We start from the raw sequence: 24,420 nt of genomic DNA, 5'->3' as shown, positions 1-24,420 counted from the left end.
GTTACCTTCCAAAGGCCTCATTTGAAAAAGACACGTTTCCACTTATAGACTTTTTAAAATGCCAGGCAATTTGGAAGAACAGTAAGAAATCTATTATCTGCGTGACAGTCATTCAGAGATTCTTGTAGTGTGCCAGGCACCATACTAAGTGCTAGGAATGCAATGATGACTCCAAGGAGTCCTGGTTCCTGCCCTCAGGATGCTTATGGTATGGTGGGAGAGGCCAACATGTACGGAAAGGTCACTCTAATCAGCACATAATTACAGAGTGAGCTCAGTGTTAGGAAGGAAAGACATGGATGTGAGGACTCCTTAGAGGGTGGGGAAGATGTCGGAGCTGAGCTATGAAAGATGAAGAAATTGGTTATTCACTGAATGTCAGGGCACAGAATGTCAGGGCCGGAAGACCACACACACACACACACACACACACACACACCCTACTATTCATAGATGAGGAAACTGAGGCCCAGCAGAGCTAGATGGCTTGCCTAAGGTCAGAGCTAATTCTAGAAACCCATACCTAATCCCTTCCTGCCAAACCACTTAATTTTATTTATATCCCAGCTATAGATTATCCAAATACACTTGACAAATAAAACGGAGAATATTGAGTTAAAACCACATCTCTCAAGACCACACGCATAAATAACGATCGTGTTTTAATGCGGACGATACCTTTTCATTTTGCAAATCCAGAGTTCTCATCATATCAAAATTCAAGACAGTTTGTTCTGTAAGAAGGGGAAGGTCATAACCCTGTCTAGAATGTACTGGCAAATCTCTCTAACCGTGCAGTGCTAATTTGGGCCTGAGCTGTGTAACCAGACCGACTTCACGCTCCAGCTGGGGTTTCAGATCCACACATGGCGATTGGGTGGCTGTTTGCTGTTTCACAGCAAGGGTCCTTCCCTGGGCTCCCGAAGCCTCTGGGGATTTACTGCTCCCTACGTGGCCGTGTTCTCGCCACTGTGTGCATGCGCTGAATGTTGAAAACATTCTTTTGAAAAGCCCAGGAGATTCCACTCGCAATCTGTGCGTGTGCGTGTAAAAGCGCAGAGACTGGAAAGAACCGCGGCGGAGCACACCCTGAGCGAAGGTTACCGCGGGGGAGCCGCGGCCGTGCGAGGGAATGCGACACGGTCTTTTCACTCTAGACACTCCTGAGTTATGTAAAATTCTACGCATGAATGTATTCGTGTGTTAGCAGGTAATACATATGTATTAGTTTTTTCAAGAAGAGTCTTAAACAACAAAATCTCTGTAGAACAAAGGTGCGTCTCCGCAGAGCGCAACAGCATTTGTCTTGGATGTAACCGCCTTCTCCAGAAATCTCAGAACTCCCCTCGACCACCTCCTAACTGAAGGACACCGTGCGCTCCACCGCAACCCTGCGGGGGATTCGGAAAGTTGGAGGCGCCCCGGGGAGTCGCCGCACTTGCCGCCCGCGCCCCCTAACCTGAGCATTCAAGGAATCTTGACTTGGCCGCTGGCGCACTCCGCACCCACCCAGCCGGTGCTGATGCGGGAGGGTGGGGCCGCGGCGGGGCGGGGCAACGCAAGCCCGCACCCCGCTCCTGCCCGCCCCTCCCTGCCGGCCCCGCCCGCGCGCGCCCCCCGCCCGCGGCCCGGGCGCCCGGCCCGCCCCCTCCCCTCGGCGCGCAAACGAACCTCGCGACGCCGCGCTCGGCGGCGGGCGGGGGCCGGGCCAGGGAGGGGGCTGGTCCCGGCCGCCCCACTCTGCAGTTGTCTCCCGAGCGCCGGCTGCGCCGCCTGAGCCGCTGGGCCGGGGAAGCACTGGCCGTTCGCTCCCGGGCCGGCTCCTCCAGGCGCTCGCAGGCATGCAGCCCGGGAGCAGGAGGCGCGCCCCGGGCCGCTGCTGAGCCGGCCGGGGCGGCGGGGACCAGCGCCAGCGGAGCCCCTCCCACCTTGCCCTGGGGCAGACGAGCGGCGCCCCGACACCCCCTCTTCTCCCGCAGCCCCGCCAGCGCCACCCCCCGCGGGCCGCAGGGGCTCATGCAGCCGCCAAGGTAAGCGCGGGTCGGGAGCCGGGCGGACCCGGCTCTGACATCTCCGAGGCGCCGCCGACACTTGCCGGGGCCACGGCGCTGCCTGGGTCTTCCCTAGCCCCGCGTCTCATCTTGCTCCCATCTTGCCCACATTTGGAGCTTTGCTGCGCCTCGATCGCTTTAGCTGTTGGCAGCAGGAAAGTTTTTGTGGTTTGGTGTTTGTTCTTTTTTCCTAAAATACTCTCCCCCGGGCAGCCGCCAGCGCGCGTGGTTGGGCAGACCCGGCACACGTCCCTTACACCGTGTGCGGGCTGGGAGCTCCCTCCCTCCGCCCGGCTCGCGGAGCCCGGGACGGAGCCGGCCACCCGACTGTCCCGCCGTGAACCCCCATTGGCCCGCGCCGCCCGGGCCCCCGCCTCCCGCTCGACGCCCGGCTGCGGAGCTGCCTGGCGAGCTCCTGCGCTGGGGGATGTCGGCGCAGTGCACCGCGTGGGCTCGGGTCCCGGAGGCCCTTTGCCTCGGCGCGCCGGCGTACGGGAAGGTGCGGACGTTGGATTGAGGGCCGAGGATGCCCATTGCCAAGCCGCCCCGGCGTTCCTAAGTGGACGGGTGGGCACGGCGACGATTCAGCGCCGGCTCGCGCCGCAGCTCAACCCAGGGTACAAGCCCGGGCAAGGGGGACAGGTGTATTTAATGGGAGGGCGAGTGTGGGGGACGCTCGGGTGCAATTCGGGATTGTGTCTTATTAATGTAATTGTATTAGACTTGCTCGAAGGTAGACTCAGTTCTCCCAAATTGAGATTTTAATGGGAGTCTGTGAGCTGCTATTATGTGGTGTGGTTTTGGGAGGTGTTGGGTTGTATTTATTTTATAAATTGGGTGTCTCGCGGGCGGAGTAGGGGAAGTAGCGCCATCTAGCGGAAGTGGTGAGCTGTGCATTCCTCTTAGGCTGCGAAGTTGGGTGTTCTCGAAGTAGTCTCCTGCACGAGGTGGAGAGGCAGGAACCAGCCCTCGCCTCCAGGCTAGAGGCTACAGTATCGAGTATCGAGGGTACCGGAGGGAACCCCGACGTCCCATGCTCAGCACATTGAGCTCAGGGGACGAAATTGCGGGTCGTGTTGAGTGGCATGCTGTCACCTAAAGGAGCTCCATCACCTTCTCCATCTGGTTTTAGACTCTTCCAGCAAAAACGTAACATAAAATGTTAACTGCTGCAAGAAGCTGCCCCTTCCGCAGGCATCTGGTGCAGAGATCTTGAAAACCAATGCACAAACCTCTGTCTTCTCCTGTGCATCACAAACAGGTGATGTCTTGGGTGGATTTTGAGCCGTGACCCCTAGAAAAGAGAGTAACCGTGCTCCGAAGAGCAGCAGGAGGAGAACTGGGAGAGGGCCTCCTGCCCATCTGTACAGGAACAGAATGTGTACCCAAACTGGCCTTTTTTTTTCTTTTGCACATACAAAGAAGGGGTTTCTTGCTGTTACCACAGCAAGTGACAAGCAAGCCCCCTTTACAGGGACATGATCTCCAATTAACAACTGGGGCAGACGTGGCTGGATGGCAAGTCCTGCAGACAAAGGCTCTGGGTGGGGCAACCACACATCCAGGCGAGCTCCACGTTCTCTGCGGCTGGTTTTTGCTGCCACCTTCCAGGCCAGATAATATATTAGCAGTGAGCTGGGTTCACCCTGTTCTGAAGGGCCCCCTGGCCCCCTGTAGAGCAGTGTAGTCATCTACTGTAGTACCCCATTGAGACTCTCTGGGCTGTGGTGGTAGTGAAAGAGGTCTTAGCCTCCTTTTTTCAAGTACCCTGCTTCCATTATTTCCCTCCCAGGTGTCAGACAGGTGCTTACACTTTCCAATAGACATATGAAATGGTGGGTGGCTGGTCTGCCCCCTCATGCTGTCTCAAACTGTGTCTCCATTGGTAGGTATTTATTTCATCATGAGACTTGTGACAGACGAGGTCTTAGAATAGCTTGGCATCTCATTCAAGGAGGGCACCTTTGACTTTTGCTAAGAAACCTCTGCCTGCTTTCTCTTTTTACAAACCTCCCCCAAGGAATGACTTGCTGCTTCCCAGTGTATGTAATAATAGGGAATAAAGGCACAAGAATCTCCTTTTTAATACAATCCCTTGCTCTTCAGCAGCCCCGTGAGAAGCCAAACCCAAGAATTCTTAGATGAGCAATTGCAAAATGAAATAAATAGAGAGTGAGCATCCCTGACATTGGGACAGGGAGTTTTTCAGCCATTCTTCCAGGGATGCTTGCTGCTCCCAGGAAGCAGGCAGGAACAGGTGCTGGTATTTTCAGTTTCTCAAAAGAAACTGATGGCCAGAAAGCAGAAGGGATATGGCCAGGGTTCTGTGAGTTTAAAGTGCTTTTTTCCCCCTACAACCTTGCTACCAAATGAATTAAGTTCTAGCGCTTGTTTTTACCAAGTATGGTTGCAAAATTTGTTCCTGCCTTGAAGCATGCAGTATAGACATGAAAGAAGGCATGGTCACCGATCCATCAAGAAGCCTGCCATCCAGGGAAAGAGGCAGGACGTATCCAAGTGCAACTGAGCAAAAACATACAAGGATTATCTGAAAGCAGTGCAGGCTTATTGGAATCTGTTAGTTCTGTGAAACGAAATGACACTACTCCATACAGGTAATTATTCTAGAACTTGACTTATAATATCCCAAAGGTAAGTTTAGTTAACTTTTAACTGTCTGTAGTGTTCCTGTGGCTTTTTTAGGGAATGGCTTTGCTTCCATTATTTAGCCATTCAACAAACTTAACTGAACATAAATTTAACCTGAAGAAGGGATGCTCCAGGTTTCCCCACCTGTTTGGTATCCAGCCTACCCAAAAGACAGGCTCCTCTTTTTCTTATTTTGAGCAAATGACTGCTCAGTTTCAGCCTGTCTTCTCTTAGCAACAGAGCTATAAAGGAGCAATGAATAGGGCAGTGGAAAAAATTAAGGATTGCCTTACCCAAGTATGCATACAAGGCCAGGCAGAAGTCAGTTTCCTTGGTGACAGATGAACAAATGAACTCTATTGAAAGGATACCGAGTTTCTTAGCCAGGTCTGTCCTGTGAGTAGAAGTGCTATATCATGTTAGAACCCAGGGGTCAGGAGGCAAGAATGCCTAGTGAGGTGTGAAACTTTACAATTCTTAGGGCAGGAAGAAGAAGGAATTTTAAAATTAGGGCAGAAATTGACAAAATAAATGCAAATGTCTTTTATAACCTCATATAAAAATGTTTAAGTCACTGGTAACTGACTAACATAAAAATGTACTCTGTACCTACCCAACTTATGAAATGATTATATCCAGATTACTACAGTAAATAATGGAAGTGTAGCAAACAGTTTATGCAGAGAGTGACTACAGAATTGCTGGTTGGATTTACCTTTCTCATTTTTCAACTGCTTGTTTAAAGCAGTGCCACAAGATGAAGAACTTTCAGAAGGCAAAATACTGGATTTGCCAGAGCCTGAAAATTAGGCAGAAAGGAGGTCAACTGTCTGGTCAAAGGAGGCCAATTCCCATAGGTTCTGTGTCCTCTGTGCGCCAAAACAGAGATCAGCGGGTGTGAGCAAAAATGCCCCAAAATTCATTGACTTCTGTCTTGGCAGGACATTTTAGTAGTTACCGTCTGTTGTGGCTTCTCCTTATAGTTCATTTTTTCATCTTCATGGACTCTAAGATCAGGGTCTTTGTAGCAGCTCGCCCTGGCTGACAGGAACAGTCTGCTCTGTTTCCTGGTAATATTCTATTCCTCTGTCCTTGGAAACAGAGATATTCTGCCTAATTTCTCAGTAAGAGTTTTGGTAACATTATTTTATTCTTAGTGTACATTTCTTCTTGAAGATGGATGCAACCCATTTTTATCCTTTGTAGGTATTTTGAAGAATTTTCTCCTTGATGTCTTTAAACGAGATTAGGCGGAAGCATGCAACATACATATACCTACCCCTGAAGGCCCCTACACATCCCTCACATTACTAGTATTGTCAGCCACAGTGCATACTCTTCTTTAGGATTCACTCCCCTGTTAGACTTTTATACTTTTCTCAGCTGATCTGCACCATGATGTGACTCTCCTCTCCAGATTGTCTATTCAAAAACCCTGAGATAGCCAGGCACGGTGGCTCACTCCTGTAATCCCAGCACTTTGGGACGCCAAGGCGGGCAGATCACTTGAGGTCAGGGGTTCGAGACCAGCCTGGTCAACATGGTGAAACCCCATCTCTACTAAAAGTGTAAAAACTGGCCGGGTGTAGTGGCGCATGACTGTAGTCCCAGCTACTCCGGTGGCTGAGAGAGGAGAATCGCTTGAACCCAGGAGGCGGAGGTTGCAATGAACCAAGATCACACCACTGCACTCCAGCCTGGGCAACACAGCCAGACTCCATCTCAAAAAAAAAACAAAACCTTGACATCTGATCGTTTGAGGTGCTTTCACAAAGTTTGGTTCTCTCTATCAAACTCTGACCCACTTATAAGCTTGTAAGAATAGAAGATCTTGCTGATGAATGCCTTGCAGGAATACCATTCTGCCTGTTCAAATGCTCATCTAAAAGAGGCTTGCTCAAAAACGTCTCCTGGGCAAATGCTGGGGTCCTCTCGGTGACTTAGAAATGTGTTGCCAGTGTGCATTTTCAGCACTGACAGTGGCAGCCTGAAGAATAGATTGCCCTTGAAAGAACATAGCCACGGAACTCTCTGTTCTTCCACGCAGGTTTTTTTCTGGTTGTCAGAGCACACAGAAATGCCCATTTCATTCATAGAACCATAAAAAGTTACAGGGTTTCCTCAAAATAATTGGTACCTTGAAAATAATAATTAACATTTGTTTGGAAGTTTTGGTGTCTAATGTGCTTTCATTTACATTTTAGTTTAATATCCTTTATGGAAAGAGGTAAAGTATAAATAATAAATAGATTCTTTTGTGCAATTGCATTTTCCCAGATGGGCTCCCATTTATTGATACAAGGGGAGCAAAGCAAAAAGAGAAGCAAAGCTTAGAGGCTGGGCTTACCTGTAGACGTTACGAAGTTCATGATGGCATTCCCTCAAAGGTCCAGCCCTGCTAATAACCCCTCACTGCTGAATTTGGGCAGGTCATTTTTGCCTCTGAACATGAGGCTTCTGTGAGTTTAATTTATTTTGTTATATATCAATCAGTGCAACTAAAACAGTCTGACATTCAGATTTCAGAATACTGATTTCAAAATGCTTCTCTTGGCTGGGCGTGGTGGCTCACATTTATAATTCCAGCACTTTTGGAGGCCAAGGTTGGCTAACTGCTTGAGCTCAGGAGTTCGAGACCAGCCTGGCCAACATGGTGAGACCCAGTCTCTACTAAAAAATACAAAAATTAGCCGGGCATGGTGGCGTGCACCTGTGGTCCCAGCTACTTGAGGGGCTGAGGTGGGAGGATCGCTTGAACCTTGGAAGCGGAGGTTGCAGTGAGCTATGACCATGCCATTGTACTCCAGCCTGGATGATAGAGTGAGACCTTGTCTCAGAAAAAAAAAAAAAAAAAGCTTCTCCTGCTTTCCTGAAACACTTGGTTTTGGTTTTGTAGTCTTTGGGTATCCCAAGATCATATGACAAAAAAAGCTAAATGTCACCTTCTTCCATGCTATGAGAGTTTTACGTTGCTATTATTTTTCTCTGATAAGGAGCATTTTGAGCAAGTAGATCCCTAAGCTCCAGGTGTCTGACTCCTTCATGAGTAAATGGATGCTGTTGGCAGGGTCTACTGACTTCAGGCCTGCGGGAGAACATACTCGCCCTCTGAGCCTCGGCCAGGAGGCAAAAAGAGCAAGGCAAACCCAAGCCAAGATGGCGCATGGGCCCTCCCTTTCCGGGTCAGTGACCAATCTCTAAAGGCCGAAGCCCATCTGGCTTAAAACTTGAGATGAGCTGTGAGTGGCTTGTGGACTGAAAGAACTCCAATGAATTGATACTGTAGATAGGTTTACCTAAATGTCTTCCTGTTGTTTAAGTAAATCTATTTAACTCGCATTCGAAGGCTAAGTCTAGGTAAGTACTCAATACGTCATCTAAAAAATGTCATTTACCATCCAAAAGAAAGACAAAAAATTCCCTAATCTAATTATTTCAATTTCTTAGGTCTCTAGGATGGATGAGGGAGATTGTTCACAGAAATTTTTCTCTTCTTAAACGTTTTTATATTTTTGTCAATGTCTGGAGAACAGTATATCTCTAAACATATCCCCATTTCTAATGCATGATCCGTCATTCTACATGTGGGGCATATTATTGGACTGACAGAAATAAATAAACCATGAGTGAAGATGAGAAGCAGCTGTAGTTTGGTGGGAAAAACACTGCACTTGGCATCTCAAGACCTGGGTTTGAGCCTCTGCACGGCTACTTGTATTTATGGTCCTTAGACAAGACTTAGAAATGAGTCTGTCTCGTTTGTGAAATGGAAATGGCGGTGCCCATTGCATAGTTAAGATGACGACTCTGTGGTTACACGGGGGAGTTTTTTCCAGTAGGTGCTCATCAGGCCTCAAGTATAACTGAAAATGAACTTAAAACCCACCTAGAAGTCAAGGTTATCCGTGAGTCCTTGCAGAATTCTGCAGAGCTCCCCCAAGATCCTGTACATACAAGGCTCTAGCTGAATCTGGCGCATAGTAGGCACTATTGTAGTCCAAACAATAGTTGATGGTATAAAATGAATATTGGCAACTACTTACCAACACTTATGCTAGGCATCTGTTCTGAGTGGGTTATGATTGTATTAACTCATTCAATCCTCACAACAATCTTTTGATAGATCTGCAAGTATATCCCTATCTTACAGATGAAATAACTGAGGTCTGGAGAGTCTGTGTTCAGACTGCATGTTCTTAGCCCAGCATGCTATATTGCCTCTGTAATATAAAAGTGAAGACTTTGGGAGGCCGAGGCGGGCAGATCATGAGGTCAGGAGATCAAGACCACGGTGAAACCCCGTCTCTACTAAAAAATACAAAAATTTAGCCGGGCGTGGTGGCGGGCACCTGTAGTCCCAGCTACTCGGAGAGGCTGAGGCAGGAGAATGGTGTGAACCCGGGAGGCGGAGCTTGCAGTGAGCCGAGATCGCGCCACTGCACTCCAGCCTGGGTGACAGAGCGAGACTCTGTCTCAAAAAAAAAAAAAAAAAAAAAAAGTGAAGACATTCCCTTAGCCTTGACAAAGTTAGGAAAGAAAAACAATGGTGGAAGCGAATGTCCCATAAGGTGACACATTCGTTCTTCTTTCTGGATTGGCACTTTTCCCCACCTCCCATCAGCTGGGGATTGTCTCTATTTCAGCTTTGCTTAGCCATTCTAAACAGTTTTGAATGTGATGAACAACTTGGTTATCTGTTCTTATTGCTAAATGTCTATGGTATTTGTGCTTGGCGCGAAATTATTCATTAATCCAAATACTCCAGCCTTCTGTTGGTTGAGAGAGAGACACAGACGCACTGTCGGTTCAGACAGTTGCCATTTGGTGGATAAATGGTTCCAAGCCAGTTCTTCTCCCAAGAACTTACCGGAATGGGGAGACATAAGCGCTGTGTGGTCTGTTCTCTCTTACGGGAACCTGGTATGTCTTGTGTATGTGTACCCAAAAGCTGCTTTCAAACCTCAGGCGGTTGCTAAATGTATGGTTTCAGGTATACCATAGTATTGTTGGGGATTATTACTGAATTTCGTGGTGACATTAAAACATAAAAAATGTCACTCTTCAAATGACATTTCCTACGTGCTTGGCCACATTTTCACTTGGGGACTGCAGAGGTGTTACAGATGAGGCCTCGGAATGGCTCCTCACAATCAGGTGTGGGCAAGGCTAGTTAGTTACAGAGCCAGTATCAATTCACGGGATCCCTGGAGACAGGACTCTGGAGCTTGGAGATCTCCTGGGGCAGCCAGGCTGTGATTCTGCAGCTGGAGAAGCTGAGGGGCTGAAGATAGGACAGGGCGTGGTGCCACACAGCTGGAGTTAGGACCACCCCAAATCCCACGTCTCTGTCTTTCCCCATATTCAGTGGCAGTGTCTTGAAGCTTTCCATCCTAACACTGACAATTAAGCAGTTCGTAAATACTATTGCTTTTGTACTGGGTTTTGCAGGCAGAAGAATTTGCAAATTTTAGAGACCAGATAGTAGGTGTGATAGGAAGTCTCAGACAAGAGTTTTAAGAAGAAAGTGGTGGTCGGGGGGAGACTTTCATTAAGAAAGTGTAGTTATACCCCAGTTTATAGTCCCAGTAAAAAGAAATGGGAGAAGTAGGGAGAAAAGAAACATGGCTGCTCCAGGAGGTTACTGAGAATATGGGAAGTCAAGAAGGACAGGTGCGAAAGAAGGAAAGAGGGTCATACATCCAAATACCATGTAAGGGCGGCCATGGAAACTGCTGGCCAACCAGCAGGAAGGCTCCAGCCCAGCCCAGCCTGAACTGAGCCTGGGGCAGCAGAGGTCAAAGGGAGCACAGAGGGAGTCCTTGCTTCTGTTCAGAGCAAGAGGATGGAGTAGGGTTAGTAGAGGCAGAGAGAAAACGAAAAGCCCCATGCCTGGGGAGCAGCTGTTATCTCATCAGAGGTGGCCTGGCAGCTGGGAGTCACCCAGAGCTGCCCAAAGCTCACTCTGTCACCAAGCCTGCTGGGTGACCTCAAGCAGGTTACTTATCTTCTGCAGTGTAAGTTTGGGTGAATGTGCCAAAAACCCCATCTCCACAAAAAATACCAAAGAATGACCCAGGCATGGTGGCATGTTCACCTGTGGTCCCAGCTACTCAGGAGGCTGAGGAGGAAGGATCGCTTCAATCCAGGAGGTTGAGGCAGCAGTGAGCCATGATTGTGCCACACTACTCCAGCCTGGGCGACAGAGCAAGACCTTGTCTCAAAAAAAAAAAAAAAAAAAAAATTAAAAACCCATTAAAATATTGGAATAAAATCTAATACTTGGCAATATTTGGTAATTTTTTAATTAAAAATTTTAGTTTAATTTTTAAATGAAAACTTTTAATTTTGGTAAAATTTTTAAATTTTTGGTAGTTTTTTCTTCTTGGTAATTATGTCTTAATTACCAAGAATAAGAGTCCCTCGTGGTGAGGGAAGGAGCATCAAAGCTCAGGTGATATTCTTTACACAGAGAGAAAGAAAGCCTCAGATAATGAAGATGGCAGCAACATCCTCATAGCCAAAATGTGCAGCTATCCTTCTGTGTGGCACCTGTGTCCACAAGCACGCACGCTGTGCCTCCCGCCCACAAGGGGAGTCCACCCTACCTGAGAAGGGTCCTTTTTTTTTGAGAGAGAGAGTCTCTCTCTGTTGCCCAGGCTGGAGTGCAGTGGCAGGACCTCTGCTCACTGCAACCTCCGCCTCCTGGGTTCAAGTGATTCTCTTGCCTCAGCCTCCGAAGTAGCTGGGGTTACAGGTGCCCACCACCATGCCTGGCTAATTATTGTATTTTTAGTAAAAATGGGGTTTCACCACGTTGGCCAAGCTGGTCTCAAACTCCTGACCTCAGGTAGTCCGCCCGCCTCGGCCTCCCAAAGTGCTGGGATTACAGGTGTGAGCCACAGCACCCAGTCAGAAGGGTCATTTTAAATAGCCACTTTTGCAGAATAGATACTAAAAAGTATGATTATGAAGCACACTTTATAAAGTCTCGACTAGCTGAACGAAGCACAATGTCTTTTCTAGAAAGAACGTGAAACCCAACCAATCTATTAGCATTCTTTAAGGAGTCAGAAACAGGCCTGGAGACGAGGGAGAAACCCAGGATGAATTCTGTTTAGACTTTCAAAATTCCTTCTGACAAAGTTCCACCCCAAAGGTCATTTACAATAGTAAGTCTCTCCAGCATGTGCGGGGAAATTGCTGTGGATCAGAATTATCCTTAGAGACAAGAAATAAAAAATAGGATAAACAGGTACTTTTCTGGATGAAGAATTATTAACAGTGAGGATCCCCCAGGATCGTGGGTGCATCCAGACTTAGTTTAAATTTACATGGATTATCTGAAGAAGGGAAAGCTCAGATGGTTCCAGGCTTTGGGATGAAATGAAGGCTATGCAGAGATGGCAAACAAATGGTGATTAACTGCGGGATGAGCTTAGCAGTTAGCAAGAACATGCATATTAAGCTTTTGCAGGCGCAAGTCTGTTAATGCATTTATGAGAACATAACCCAAATTACAGGAAAATGGACTTTGTCCGGTCTGTTTATAGCCACAAAAGAGGATCCTTGGGATCTTTGCAAAATGTTTGTTTGCTACAGACCACTCAGGACCAAGTGTTCAGAAAATGCTAAAATACTGTCAGAAATGATATTGGAAAACAAACGAAAAATAGTATTCTACCTGGGCTCTACCCATACCTGGCAGCTGTATTCTCTTCCCCTTGAGAAAAAGATCTCAGAACTGCAGAAGGTGAGCAATAACATCACCTGAAGTTCTTCGCGAGAGGCCGGGCTGCTTTGTACCTTAAGGGTTTTAGTGTGGAAAGATGAAGCCAGAAAGGCGTTATGATCAAAGTCTATAAAACCTTGAAGGTTATGGAGAGAGAGAACAAGTACCGATTCATCAAATCTGAGATGACCAGACCCCAGGATGGCCCTTAAAGTTTGAAAGAGGAATTTGAGGGATAAATTAAAAATAAGGATCCGTTCTCACACTGTGAGTTGTAAATTGAAGCAACTCAGTTCCTCAAGACATGGTCTGGACAAACATTTTTCAGGACATGGGGGAATGGGTGGTTACTCAAGAAATGTTGTCAAATTCTTGGTCAGTAAGTGAATGGTGGATTAAGAGCCATTGGTAACATATCCCCATGCTTGCAAGGTTGGCAAAAATACCTGGAACCAGTGCTGGGTCGTTTCCTCCATATTAGACAGGGATCTGTTAGAGAAATCTAGACCAAGCTAGCTTCAGCAAAATAAGGAATTTTTCTCAGCTTCCGTAGCTGGAATAGGTACTCGCGTAGCTCACAGGAGCTCAGGAAGAGCTGCAGGGGAGTCACATGCTGAAGAGTGGCTTGGGGAGGCTTAGCCTAAATAAAATCTTCATCACTCCCCAAAAAGCTCACCTGATAAAATACAACTTAAGTAAAAACAAGATGTCAGCTGGGCGCAGCGGCTCATACCTATAATCCCAGCACTTTGTGAGGCAGAGACAGGCAGATCACTTGAGCCCAGGAGTTTGAGACCGGCCTGGCTAACATGGTGAAACCCTGTCTCTACTAAAAGTACAAAAATTAGCTGGGTGTGGTGGCGCGTGCCTGTAATCCCAGCTGCTCAGGAGGCTGAGACACAAGAATTGTTTGAACCCAGGAGGCGGAGGTTGCAGTGAGCCGAGATCGCACCGTTGCGGTCCAGCCTCCTGGGCGATAGGGCAGCTGTCACACACACACACACACACACACACACACACACACACACACACACTGTCACGTCCTCAAATGCTGCCTCAACTACTAACACTCATAAACACTCACCCTGGCACAAGATTGCTGCCCTAAACCCATCCTATGTTGGAATCAGACCAGAACTGAAGCTTCTTCTGTAGCAACAATCTCAAGAAATATTCTGATTGGTCCAGCTCAAGTCACTTGCAATCACCATTTTATTGAAAGTAATCGTTAGGTTATCTGTCTTGCCTTGACTTTATTCCCAAGGGGCAGAAACTGACTGACCTGGGTCTTCTGTGCACCTGCCAGCAGCAAGGAGGGCATGGGCCCGAGATTGATAGAACCTACAAACCCAGCTATTCCCCTAGACATGAGTCACCTAGGGGAGCTCCTTAAAATGCTGATGCCCAGGCTCTACCCCCCTAGAGATTCAGATTTAGCTGCTTTGGAGTAGGGCCTGGCCAACTCTAATCCTTTTACATCTCCCACAGTGGTCTCCCAAGGGCTCACGCTTGTAATCCCAGCACTTTGGGAGGCCGAGGCGGGCGGATCACGAGGTCAGGAGATCGAGACCACGGTGAAACCCCGTCTCTATTAAAAATACAAAAAATTAGCCGGGCGTGGTGGCGGGCGCCTGTAGTCCCAGCTACTCGGAGAGGCTGAGGCAGGAGAATGGCGTGAACCCGGGAGGCGGAGCTTGCAGTGAGCCGAGATCGCGCCACTGCACTCCAGCCTGGGTGAGAGAGCGAGACGCTGTCTCAAAAAAAAAAAAAAAAAGAATAAATCCCTCCCCCTCTTGAGGCTTTGGGTTGCGCTCCCAGGTGCTTCACAGGCTCCCCCAAGCTCTTTGCTCTGTTTCTCCAGCTTCACCTCTTCCTTCTACAGCTGGACTTCAGCCTTTGCAGATCCTCAGGTAAAGCATACCTTGTTCCTGGCGTGCTGGGTGTTCCTTCTGCCTGGAGTTTTCTCCCTGCCATCCCCTCCCTTGCCCATCAACTTCCCCTGGCATACTCCTACTGGGAAAGCTGCTTTCCCCTCCCTGCACCCCAAGCTGGGCTGGAGGCCCCTGGCATCTGTGTTCTGTGTCTCCTCTGTCAGTCTGTGTTATGCTTTATTGAAAGTGATTGTTAAGTAATCTGTCTCGCCTTGACTTTAAGCCCGGTGTGGACTTGCTCACCACCATTGGAATGAATGGCACACACAGCACGCCAAGCATGGAGTTCGGCATGCTTGGCTTGGCATTTATTAGCCATTTATTGGGTGAGTACTTAAGCGTTCCCAGCCTCAGTTTCTTCATCTGCAAAATGAGGATGGTAATAGAACCTTCCTTAGCTGAAAGTTTCTAGAAATGTAAAGTACTTAGCTGGCACCTGACACAATGTAAAAATACGTCAAAATATTAGCCATTATTTTGAAAGACACCACCTTTTGTGGTAAAGGTCTCACTCCTCACCTCTCCTTTAGCACTCATTTTTCTCTATTATCTGTTTCTACCAGCAATTCAGAAATAGGGACTGTCTTATTTCTTTATCCCCCAAGGTCTGGCCTGCAGCAGGTCCTGAATATATATTTGTTGACTGATGACTCGGGCCCTAGATTTGAGAACACTCTGTTCATACCTAGAAGCAGGCAAAGTTGGAGCCCCTGACTATCACTGCCCCTGAGAGGGCTTCTGCCTTATGCAGAACCCTTTCAGAAGCCCCTTGACCCCTTTCCCCCCATCAAATAGCTACCCCCAGAGTGGAGAGGGAGAGAAGATGGAATGGGACCTCCACAGCCAGTGCTGAAGAAAGGGGGCAAGAGTCATGCATGACAGTGTCTCTGTCCCCAGATCTAAGCTGTAGCCTAGGGGACACCACATACTTGGTTAGACTCTATGGGGCTGTTTGTTTGAAGTCAACTACACTTTTGAGTTAAATGAGTTTCTATGGCGAAAGGAGTGCTGAGTTCTCAAATCTAACGTTTTAGGAATTTTTTATTCCTGCAGAGAGTTGGGGAGTTGTTTAAAAGTTGGTTGGTTTAGCCAGAATAGATAGATTCCTCAAGGTCAACACAACCCCATACTGCTCTAGTTGGGGCTAGATTTCTCATGATAGTCTAAACTGTGTGATGGCCAAGTCCCCACTTTGAAGATGTCCAAATTCAGCCTCAGACATTTCTCCTCAAGAGAGGGGGGGATAAAAGCCCTTTGCGTCCCTTTCCCAAATTATTTGCTCATGCCGTAAGACTGGGGTCTCCTCCTAAAATGGCAGCCAGTCCCCGTCCCCCAGCAGGGACACTGGAACTCCCATGACCTGGGGCCTCTTCCAAGTTCTATTCAGTTGTAGTCTTGGAGTGACAATATTATCAGCCTGATCCTTACAGATGAAGAAACTGAAATGTAGAGGCTAAAAGTCCTGCTGCGAGAAGAACCTACTGAAAAAAAAAAAAATTCTCAGGCTTTACAGCAAGCAAACTTCACTATGATTTTTACAATTCTGATTCTGTATGCCCTGGGGGTTAATCTCAGTTGCTTCTTTAGGATGGAGTTTATGTTGTACATCTATCCTGATGTGTCTGTATGAATCTTTGTCTTTTTTTGGGGGAGGGTGGAGGACAGTTATTTTTTTAGATATTGTTCCTAAAAAGGAATAAATGCATACACCTGTTTGTCAAAACACCTTTGCTTTTTGTGCAACTGCTTTATATTAACAATACTTGAAAAAATAGCTTTGGAAAAAAAGAAACTACTGTATGTAATGGAATTGCAGAATATGCTGCACATGTATTTTATTTAGTTATCCTTGCTTTAAGAATATTGGATGACATTTCCTGATGTGGGAGGGAAACTCCTTTTTTTTTTCCCGCTTTTAAATTGTAAGATAGTTGAAGATTTCTGTTTTCTGTTCTCATTGAAACAAAAAAAAAAAGTCCTGCTGTGAAAAGTCCACTCTTGGGCAAGGGCAGCCCCAGAAGGGCGTGATTTCTGGGCTTCTGCGGGCTGCATGGCCTCCCCTGGATCCTGAGCCCTGGTCTCTGACCTGGACATGCTGCAGCAGTGACGGTGGTTAATTACTGTCCAGGTGACTTGGAATGCCAGTGATCCCTTTTCATTAGCAAGAGACTCTAGAACTGGCTCGTGAAAGGCAGACTCTAGCAAATGGTGTTCATTAGTGGACCTCAGAGGTGAAAAGGCCACTTGGTCGCCTCTGTGCAGCCTGGCACAGTGCCTGCTTAGTGTGCCCCGGTGGCCGCTGGAATGGGCTGCCGTTTGGTGATGCTGCAGAATAAATCGTTGGGTCAGGGCCCAGGACTGGCCAAGCTTGAAAGGAAGACCATTTTCGATGGTGGGCTTTCACTGGGAAAACTGTAGCATTTTGCAGACCCATCCTAAAATGAACCCTGGCTTGGGGGAAAAATAATTAGAGCCTGTCCATCTGAGACCTGAATATTTCAGGGAAACACAGTGGCGCCCCCACGTAAAGAAGAGTTGTGTCTGGCATTTCCACCTAAGGAAAGCGCAGCTTCGGGTTGCCCTTTTGCACAGCTGGCTGAGGTATGGCCCCCTTGTCTACCTGTTTTGTGGAAGCCAGATTCGTAAGTCTTGCTGCTGGGGTTGTGTCTTCACAGACATAGGGCCTTCTCCCCTTCCTTCAAACTTGCTCCTGTCCACACTCCCGACCTGGCAGCCAGAACCCCAGTTGCGGCTGCAGCCCTGCAGCCTGTGTGGCCTTTGCAGCAAGTGAGGACTGTGATAGTGCTTAAGAGAAATATCTAAATTGGATAAAAACCCAGAGGTGTTTTTTCCCCCAAAGAGCCAGATGGGCAGGCTTGGGAGTGAGGTGAGGAGGGTGCGGGAGGAATTGGTTTGACTAAAAACACTTGCTCAGGACTATTTGTGTTTCATCCAAAAGATGTCTCTCAGGGGAAGTTACCAGTCCCTTAAATATCACAACGGCAGCAGAACTGCGGGGCCCAGGGAACCTTGGGAAGGAGATGTTTTTTTCCCAGAAAAATAAGCGACAGAGTTAGGAAAGGTCACCATACTGAAGCCCTCCCAAGTGCAGCCTTGCGGGCCTCGCAGAGAGCGCCAAACCGTCCGGCCCTGCGCGCCACGCGGACCGACATAGCCATATCTCTGGAGTAGCAGCTGTACCAAGGTGGCAAGGTTAGGCCCGCAGGCCCTCAGCACGGGGGCGCAGCCGGGGCAAGTCTTCAGGAAGCAGCGAGGTGCTCGAAGGGGGTGCTGGAGGCAGCCCAAGCCCAGTCAGGATGGGTGGCCCGGGGCCACGACGGGCGGGAACCTCGAGGTGCGTTAGTAGCAGAGATGCAGAGAGCCATCCTACCCAGACCTAGACAACTCGGAAGTGGATTTTTCAGCCTCCTGCACCGGTGTCGCGTCTGAGTGCGACAGATGAGCCAGGGGGCGTCGGTGGGAGCTTGGGGTCGGCAGTCTGGTTGGAAAGTAGAGCTGGGATTTGCCTCCAAGCGCAGTTTTCTATTTGGATTGGATATTTGTGGAGGGGATTAAAGGGGCGCCCTGCCCCCACCTTGTGCCCTGCGGCCTCCCAAGAGTACTGGGCCTGTTTTGCAAGGACAGCCGCGGGCTGGAGATGGCGCGAGGGTCGGGGAGGGTGGCGCGCCCTCTGATCTAGGGCCGTGGTTTTCCGAGGTCCTCACGGCGAGCGCCGCAGCCGGGCAGCCTGGGTCCCCGCCCGGCGGCCTCCCGTTGCCTCGCCGGCCTCGCTGAAACCCGAGCGCGAGGGGGCGGGGCGCAGGCGGCTGGGGCGCGGGGCCGCGTCGACATTGGCGGGGAACCGAGTGATGGATGGCGAGGGAGGGGCGCGCGGGGGGCGGCGCGGGGGGCGGCGCGGGAAGGGGAGCGCGCTGGGCGCCCGCGGCCGAGGTGGACCGAGCCTCCCGGCTCGCTGCTCCCGCCGGCGGAGCGAGGCTGCCCTTTCTCCGCAGCGTGATTTATTTTCTTCTCCTTTTTTTCTGAACTCTTCTTCCAGGGAGAGGCTAGTGGTAACAGGCCGAGCTGGATGGATGGGTATGGGGAGAGGGGCAGGACGTTCAGCCCTGGGATTCTGGCCGACCCTCGCCTTCCTTCTCTGCAGCTTCCCCGCAGGTAAGGCACTGCCGGCCGGGAGCGCGGGGCCGGGTCCCTGGGCGGCCCTTCAATGCTGGGCCAGATGTGCGCGAGTGAGTCCCGGCTCAAGTTCTCCGGACCCCGCCTCCCATTTCCACGGGTCTTTGTTTCTCCCGCACCCCGTCGTGGGTGCGATGCCTGCCTTGGGGACCCGGAGAGGGGCACCCTGCCCGAGTTGCAGTGAGAAGGAGCCGGGTGGGGAGGGCGCAGGAGCCGGGGGTGCCTCACTCCCTTCCCTTTTTCCGAGAAAGGGGGTGCTGGGAACGTGCCTCCTAGGGTCTCGGGAAGAGGGGGAGAAGGGGAGGCACGCCCTCAGTGCTGGGGACACTTTCTTCAGCTCCTCGCCCAGCAATTTGCAAACCTGCCGGGTGCCCAGGGGTGGAGCCAGGGGCTCCCCTGAGGTCCCAGCCGAGTTCCCGACAGCCCCCTCCCCGGAGACCTCGTCCCATTTCCACCCATTTGGCCACGCGGGGACACCCACGGACTCGGCTCAAATGAGCTGGTGTTCCTGTTTGATAACTTTCTGCGTCGCCCCCTGTTTGTTTTTATTGTGTCAGAAAGGGAGAAAATTTCAGAATTAAAGCTGAAAAAGCCCATCTGTTTCCAATGAATCCCCCATAGTTTTTCACAATGTTTTTGGCAGATCGCTGCTTTCAAATTCCTCCGAGCCCGGACCTCTTGTTTTTGTTGGGGGAAGGGAGACCAACTCCACAGAGAAGCATTTGTTCCTTCCCAAACGCTCCAGTTTCTTTACTTTTTTTTTTCCTTTCGGGGGGAGGGGGGAGGCATGCAACTTAAATCCCCGGCCTGTGTTCTTTATGATGTTTCATAAAACTTTATTTCATTTTTGCCATATGCTGCTCACAGCCAGAAAACGCCAGTTAAGCCCTTTATACCCATTTTTTTTTCTTGCTAAAAATACAAATAAACACAATGTTACGGGCCAAATGGCCCCCCCCCCCCGCCCGGCGCAAAGCGGGATCTCCCAGCCGTTTCCATTGTGTTTGCGGGGCTCAGAGGTGTCTTTTTGAAAAAATTTCGGCTTGTTTCACACCACAGCCGGGCGTGGAGCCGCAGCCCCTGCGCACCACTGAGCTTTGCAAGAAAGGACTTGAGTTTAGACTCGGATTGGGTTATTTTGATTTGCTCTTCAGCCAACTGGGTTTCAAGGAACTGGCAAAACTGGGCAGGCCTGGCTCGGCCTGGCTGCGAGTTGGGGCTCCCAATGGGCGGACCACGCAGACAGTGAACAGTAGGGAGCGAGGGATCAGTTTACCCCCTAGTCCCAGCCCTGCTCCTGGCCCCCAGCGCCAGCTCAGACTTGTGCGTCCAGCTTACTCAACAACTGCGCACCCCAGGAGGGTCCCAGAGAGCCGCAACCTGCTCTCCAGACCTAGGTTCCATTAGGAGGCCTGACCAAGGACAAGATGTCGGGGGAGGGATCTTGGTATCCCCCAAAAGTACTCAGCTTGGAATATCAAAACCTCCACAGGGGATCAAACAGCAGGGTGCCCTCTCCCCACCCCCAGTGTATTAAAAAGACAGTTTCTCCACCTACTTAAGAGTCTGGCTGAACAGGCCAATTTGGTTTCCTCCCAAGAATTCAAAATAAAAATAAAAACCACCCTATTTAAAAAGAAGTCAACGTTTTGGAAAAGCAGGAGTTTGCAATTTGTGTTCTTGGTTTGGTCTAGATAAAGATCAAGCCCATTGGAAGTTTTATCAGATGGGTTGATAAATGGCTTTTGTCCCTTGGCTGCCGTGGGGGATGTGATGTCAGCTCAAAGCTGAAATTGAGAAGAGGGGCTTAGAGGCCCTTAAAACAACACCTTCCCGCTCTTAAAGCTGCAGCACTTGTTACCTTTTGGGGCTAGAGAGGAAAGGAAGGCCTGGCAGAAGTTCCCAGAGGTAGGAGGCTGCATGGCCTGAGTGGTGGTGCTTTTGTTGTTTCTCGATTTATTTCTCCATCCTAAAAACTTTTATTTCAAAGCATCCCGGCATAGGCTGAGGAACACTGGTAGGTTATATAAGTCACAGCCCAAATTCCATCACTTTTGTTTCCAAGAAACCCATTTCTTTTTGGCATCAAGGCCGGTAACTAAAACCTGGCCGATAGAACTGATAGCTGCTCTCCTGTCATGCCAGCTGGCTAATGTTTCTTCTCATTTGAGGGCTTGACAGCTGCGTTTAGTCAAAATTGCCCACCTTACTGAAAACTGAGCTTCCAGTATCCCAAAACTAAATATAATGGGGGCTCCAAAACTTGTGTGCTCTAGAAGTGTGGGTCAAAAGACAGTTTCTTAAGTAAGGGATGAAATGGGAAATTTCCACAACAAAGAGAGACTGTCCCATTCTTTGATACATTGACCAGGAGAGGGGCCACTTAGGAATAAAGTTAGAAAACTTGCAGATCTGATGGAGAGCAAGGTGGGAGATCGAGAAATAAAGCCCCGGCAAGTGCAAGGCACCCAGACACATTGGGGGCCCCTGTGTGCCTTGGCCTCTCCCGTTGAAGACAGGTGGAAACTGGCCGAGCAGCTGCTTGAAAGCCTCGGTTTGTTCTGTGCTCGTCAGCTTGAATGGCTGCCAGGAGTAAGCCTATAGGAGTGCAAATGAAAGTGAACATAGTTATGTGGAGAAAGATACCTTCACCTCAGCTACACTGAGAGCGTTTGTGTGTTTCGAGTGTTTGCATTTACTTACTCGATGTGGATGGCCAACCTCCTGGGTTCCTGACTCAGTGACAACTTTCGGAGCCCTCTAACCAAGCCCCTCAGGCAGACCACAGCCTGGTGAAGAGAAAGGGGCCCTGCACTGTCAAGCGGGCTGGAAGGGTGTCTGTTTAGATGATTCTTTGGAGACAGCACAGGCAGACAGTGTCCACGTCTACCTAGGAAGGGAGGCCAGAAAGGATTCTTAAAAGAGCATTCCACAAATGGCATCCTACTCAAATCACAGTTAATAGATGGCTTTTTAAACTTTGAAGCCATTGTGACTTTTTCGAAAAGATTTCCAAGAGAAATCCACGCAGGCCTTATGTTTCGGGTATGTCACCAGGCTTCCTGTTCACTATGTATGGGTCCTGTACTTCAGCACAGTGGCTCTCAAAGTGTGGTCCCTGGACCGGCAGCATTAGCCTTCCTTGGGAACTGGTTAGAAATGCAAGTTCTAGGCCCACCACAGACCTATAGAAGCAGTTACTCTGGAGGTGGGGCCCTGCAGTCTGTGTTCTAGAGCAGGCCCTCCAGAGAACTCTGATGCATGCTCAAGTTTGAGGATCGCTGTTCTAAGAACTATTGCTCTCCAGCCTTTCTTTGTTCCTTCTTTCTTCCCCTTATACTTTTAAACTGCAGCTGTTTTAGAAATGTTAGTCCTCGGTGGGTAACTAAGGTTTGGGGAGACCAAGACCCTCTGCAGTGTCCAGGCACATCTGTGTCGCTATAGAAATGAGACCGTTTCTATCAGAGCTGCTATTCAAAAATGCATCGGCTGGGCGCGGTGGCTCACGCCTGTAACCCCAGCACTTTGAGAGGCCAAGGTGGGTGGATTGCTTGAGGTCAGGAGTTCGAGACCAGCCTGACCAACATAGCGAAACCCCGTTTCTACTGAAAATACAAAAATTAGCTGGGCATGGTGGCATGAGCCTGTAATCCCAGCTACTCGGGAGGCTGAGGCAGGACAATCGCCTGAACCGGGGAGGTGGAGGTTGCAGTGAGCTGAGATCACGCCACCATACTCCAGTCTGGGTGACAGAATGAAACTCCGTCTCAAAAAAACAAACAAACAAATGCATCAGCAGATCAGCCTGCTTACCACACTATTGCTCTCGCAGTAGGACTTTGTGTCCCAAGGGGAGAGTGTCTTAGTTTGTTTGGGCTGCTGTAACAAAATACCATAAGTGGGTGGCTTATACATGGCAGACATTTATCGCTTAGAGTTCTGAAGGCTGAAAAGTCTAAGAGTAATAGGTGCTGGCAGATTCGATGTCTGGTTTGTAGATGGTGCCTTACAGCTCTGTCCTCACAGGGCAGGAGTGAGGGCACTCTGTGGGGTCCCTTTTATAAAAGCACTAATCCCATTCTTGAAAGCTCCACCCTGATGACCTAATCACTTCCCAAATCCCTCCTATTTCTCGTACCATCACTTTGGGGTTAGGCTTTAAAAGGTGAATGTGGAGTTGATGTTCAGTGGCAAGAACCAGCCAGCTAGCGACCAGTGTGTGACAGCATCTGCAGAACAGGGTATTGGCTCCCAGGGAGAGCACACACATGAAATTCTACAGATGGCCAGCCGCTAGGCCCTGAGGGCGAATTGAGGAGAAAGGGAAAGGCTCTCTGGTCTTGTGGTCTGAAGAAGGGAAAGGTCTTTGCGAGGTTGGAGAAATTGCTAGTAGTCACTCCAGCATTCAGAGGATGGGAGCTGGGGAGAGGTGATCTGTGGGCACAGATAAGGCCACCCTATGAGATGGAGAAGAGGAGGCCTTGGAAGATAAGAGCCTGAAGGTGGGGACCAGTTTACATGTTGCAGGGAGTGTAATTTCTGCTAGCGATCTTGTCTTTGGTGAAATGTGCGAGGCCTAGAACTGGGCAGAGAACCCCAACTTTAGGTTTTGGTTGAGTAGCAGTCAGGGGCCATGCTGTTTTGCTGCTTGGCAAAAATTCAACCAGCCTTAAATTGAAGGCAGTATTTCTTTGAAAGTAGCCAGCTTATCCCAGTTTGCCCAGGACTTTCCTAGTTTTAAAACTGGAAGCTACATGTCCTGAGAACTATCCTCAGTCCCTGGCACACCAGGACAGTTAGATAAAACCCTAGTTTTACCCTCTCCTGTCCCCTGGACTCATGCCTAGCCTGTACCTGTCCAGATCCGTGAAGTCCTGGGTGTGAAGTGGGCCCCTCCAGGTAGTCTAATCACCTGGGGCCGTGGGTCCTTCCTCCTCCTGGTCCTGCCTGTTCCCTCTGTCACCTTGCTGCCATTGCAACAGTGGACAGGCTTAGGGCCTGCCTGCCTCCCCCGATCGTCGCCATGGTGCCAAATGAATCACTCTGAAACTCCTGCCCAGGAGCTCATGGCTGCTCATGGCCTGCTTTGGAGCATCAGAAGGGAGGGCCTCTAACTCCCGGCCCCCTACTTTTCCCAAGCTCATTTCCAAGGCTTCCGGCACATCCCCAAGCCCTGGGTCACCCCTTTCCTCCCTACTTGACTCCCCATATGCCACCCCACCACACCACCCCTGGCCGCTCTAAGGCATTGCTCTGGACACTGCCCACCACTCCAAGTTTCACCACTCCAAGCTCAGTGCCGTCTGCAGGGGTCCAGTGCAGACCCCCCGATGCCAGGGACACCTGTTACCTTGGTTGCTGACAACTGAGCTACCTCCTCGGCTTGGTGCCTCATGGGCCTTACGTTTTTGTCCTCTCGTAAAGCACCAGTTCTGTTTATAAAAGCAGGAACCTCATTTCTGTTTCTATATGCCCTTTTCTCCACCCACCCCAGGCACACCCACATAGCCCTGGGAACTACAGGGCCCTTGGGTTTTTGTGTGTGTTTCTGTTTGTTTTGGGTTTTGCTCAATGGGCAAAGACCACAGGATTTTTTTTTTCTTTTTTTCCAGATACTCAAGTTTTTTTCCAAAATAATTTTTTTCTGGTTATAAAAACAGTACTCATTTTTAACTCTGAAGGCTGAAAGGGACAAGTAATAAAATAAAAATAACCCAAAATCCAACCTCCCACAGACAACCATCACTAAATGAACATTTCACAAACATCTTTCAAGATATAATACCTTTATATTCTTCTCTCCAAAGGAGAATCATTTGAAGGAGACTAATAATTTTGAAAGCTCTTTTGATTGAGTGGCCACAGT

At 49.2% G+C, this 24,420-nt stretch overlaps 1 protein-coding gene across 3 annotated transcripts in view; it reads left to right on the top strand.

Moving 5' to 3' along the window:
- The first annotated feature begins 1,653 nt into the window (after positions 1–1,653).
- RGMA (repulsive guidance molecule BMP co-receptor a) overlaps positions 1,654–24,420 on the top strand; it is a 46,277-nt gene continuing 23,510 nt past the window's right edge. The window contains exons 1-2 of one of the 3 annotated variants that reach the window (XM_030815064.1): positions 1,654–2,030; positions 18,418–18,533. In XM_030815064.1, coding sequence (XP_030670924.1) covers positions 2,017–2,030; positions 18,418–18,533 — 130 coding nt within the window. In that variant the 5' untranslated portion in view covers positions 1,654–2,016. Of the gene's footprint in view, positions 2,031–2,527; positions 2,551–18,152; positions 18,534–24,420 lie in introns of those variants that run through there. The other 2 variants (XM_030815065.1, XM_030815063.1) reach the window with 2 other exon arrangements.

Source organism: Nomascus leucogenys, chromosome 6 (assembly GCF_006542625.1).
Source record: "Nomascus leucogenys isolate Asia chromosome 6, Asia_NLE_v1, whole genome shotgun sequence".
Lineage (NCBI taxonomy): Eukaryota > Metazoa > Chordata > Mammalia > Primates > Hylobatidae > Nomascus > Nomascus leucogenys.
This window is presented reverse-complemented; position numbering and strand designations above follow the sequence as displayed.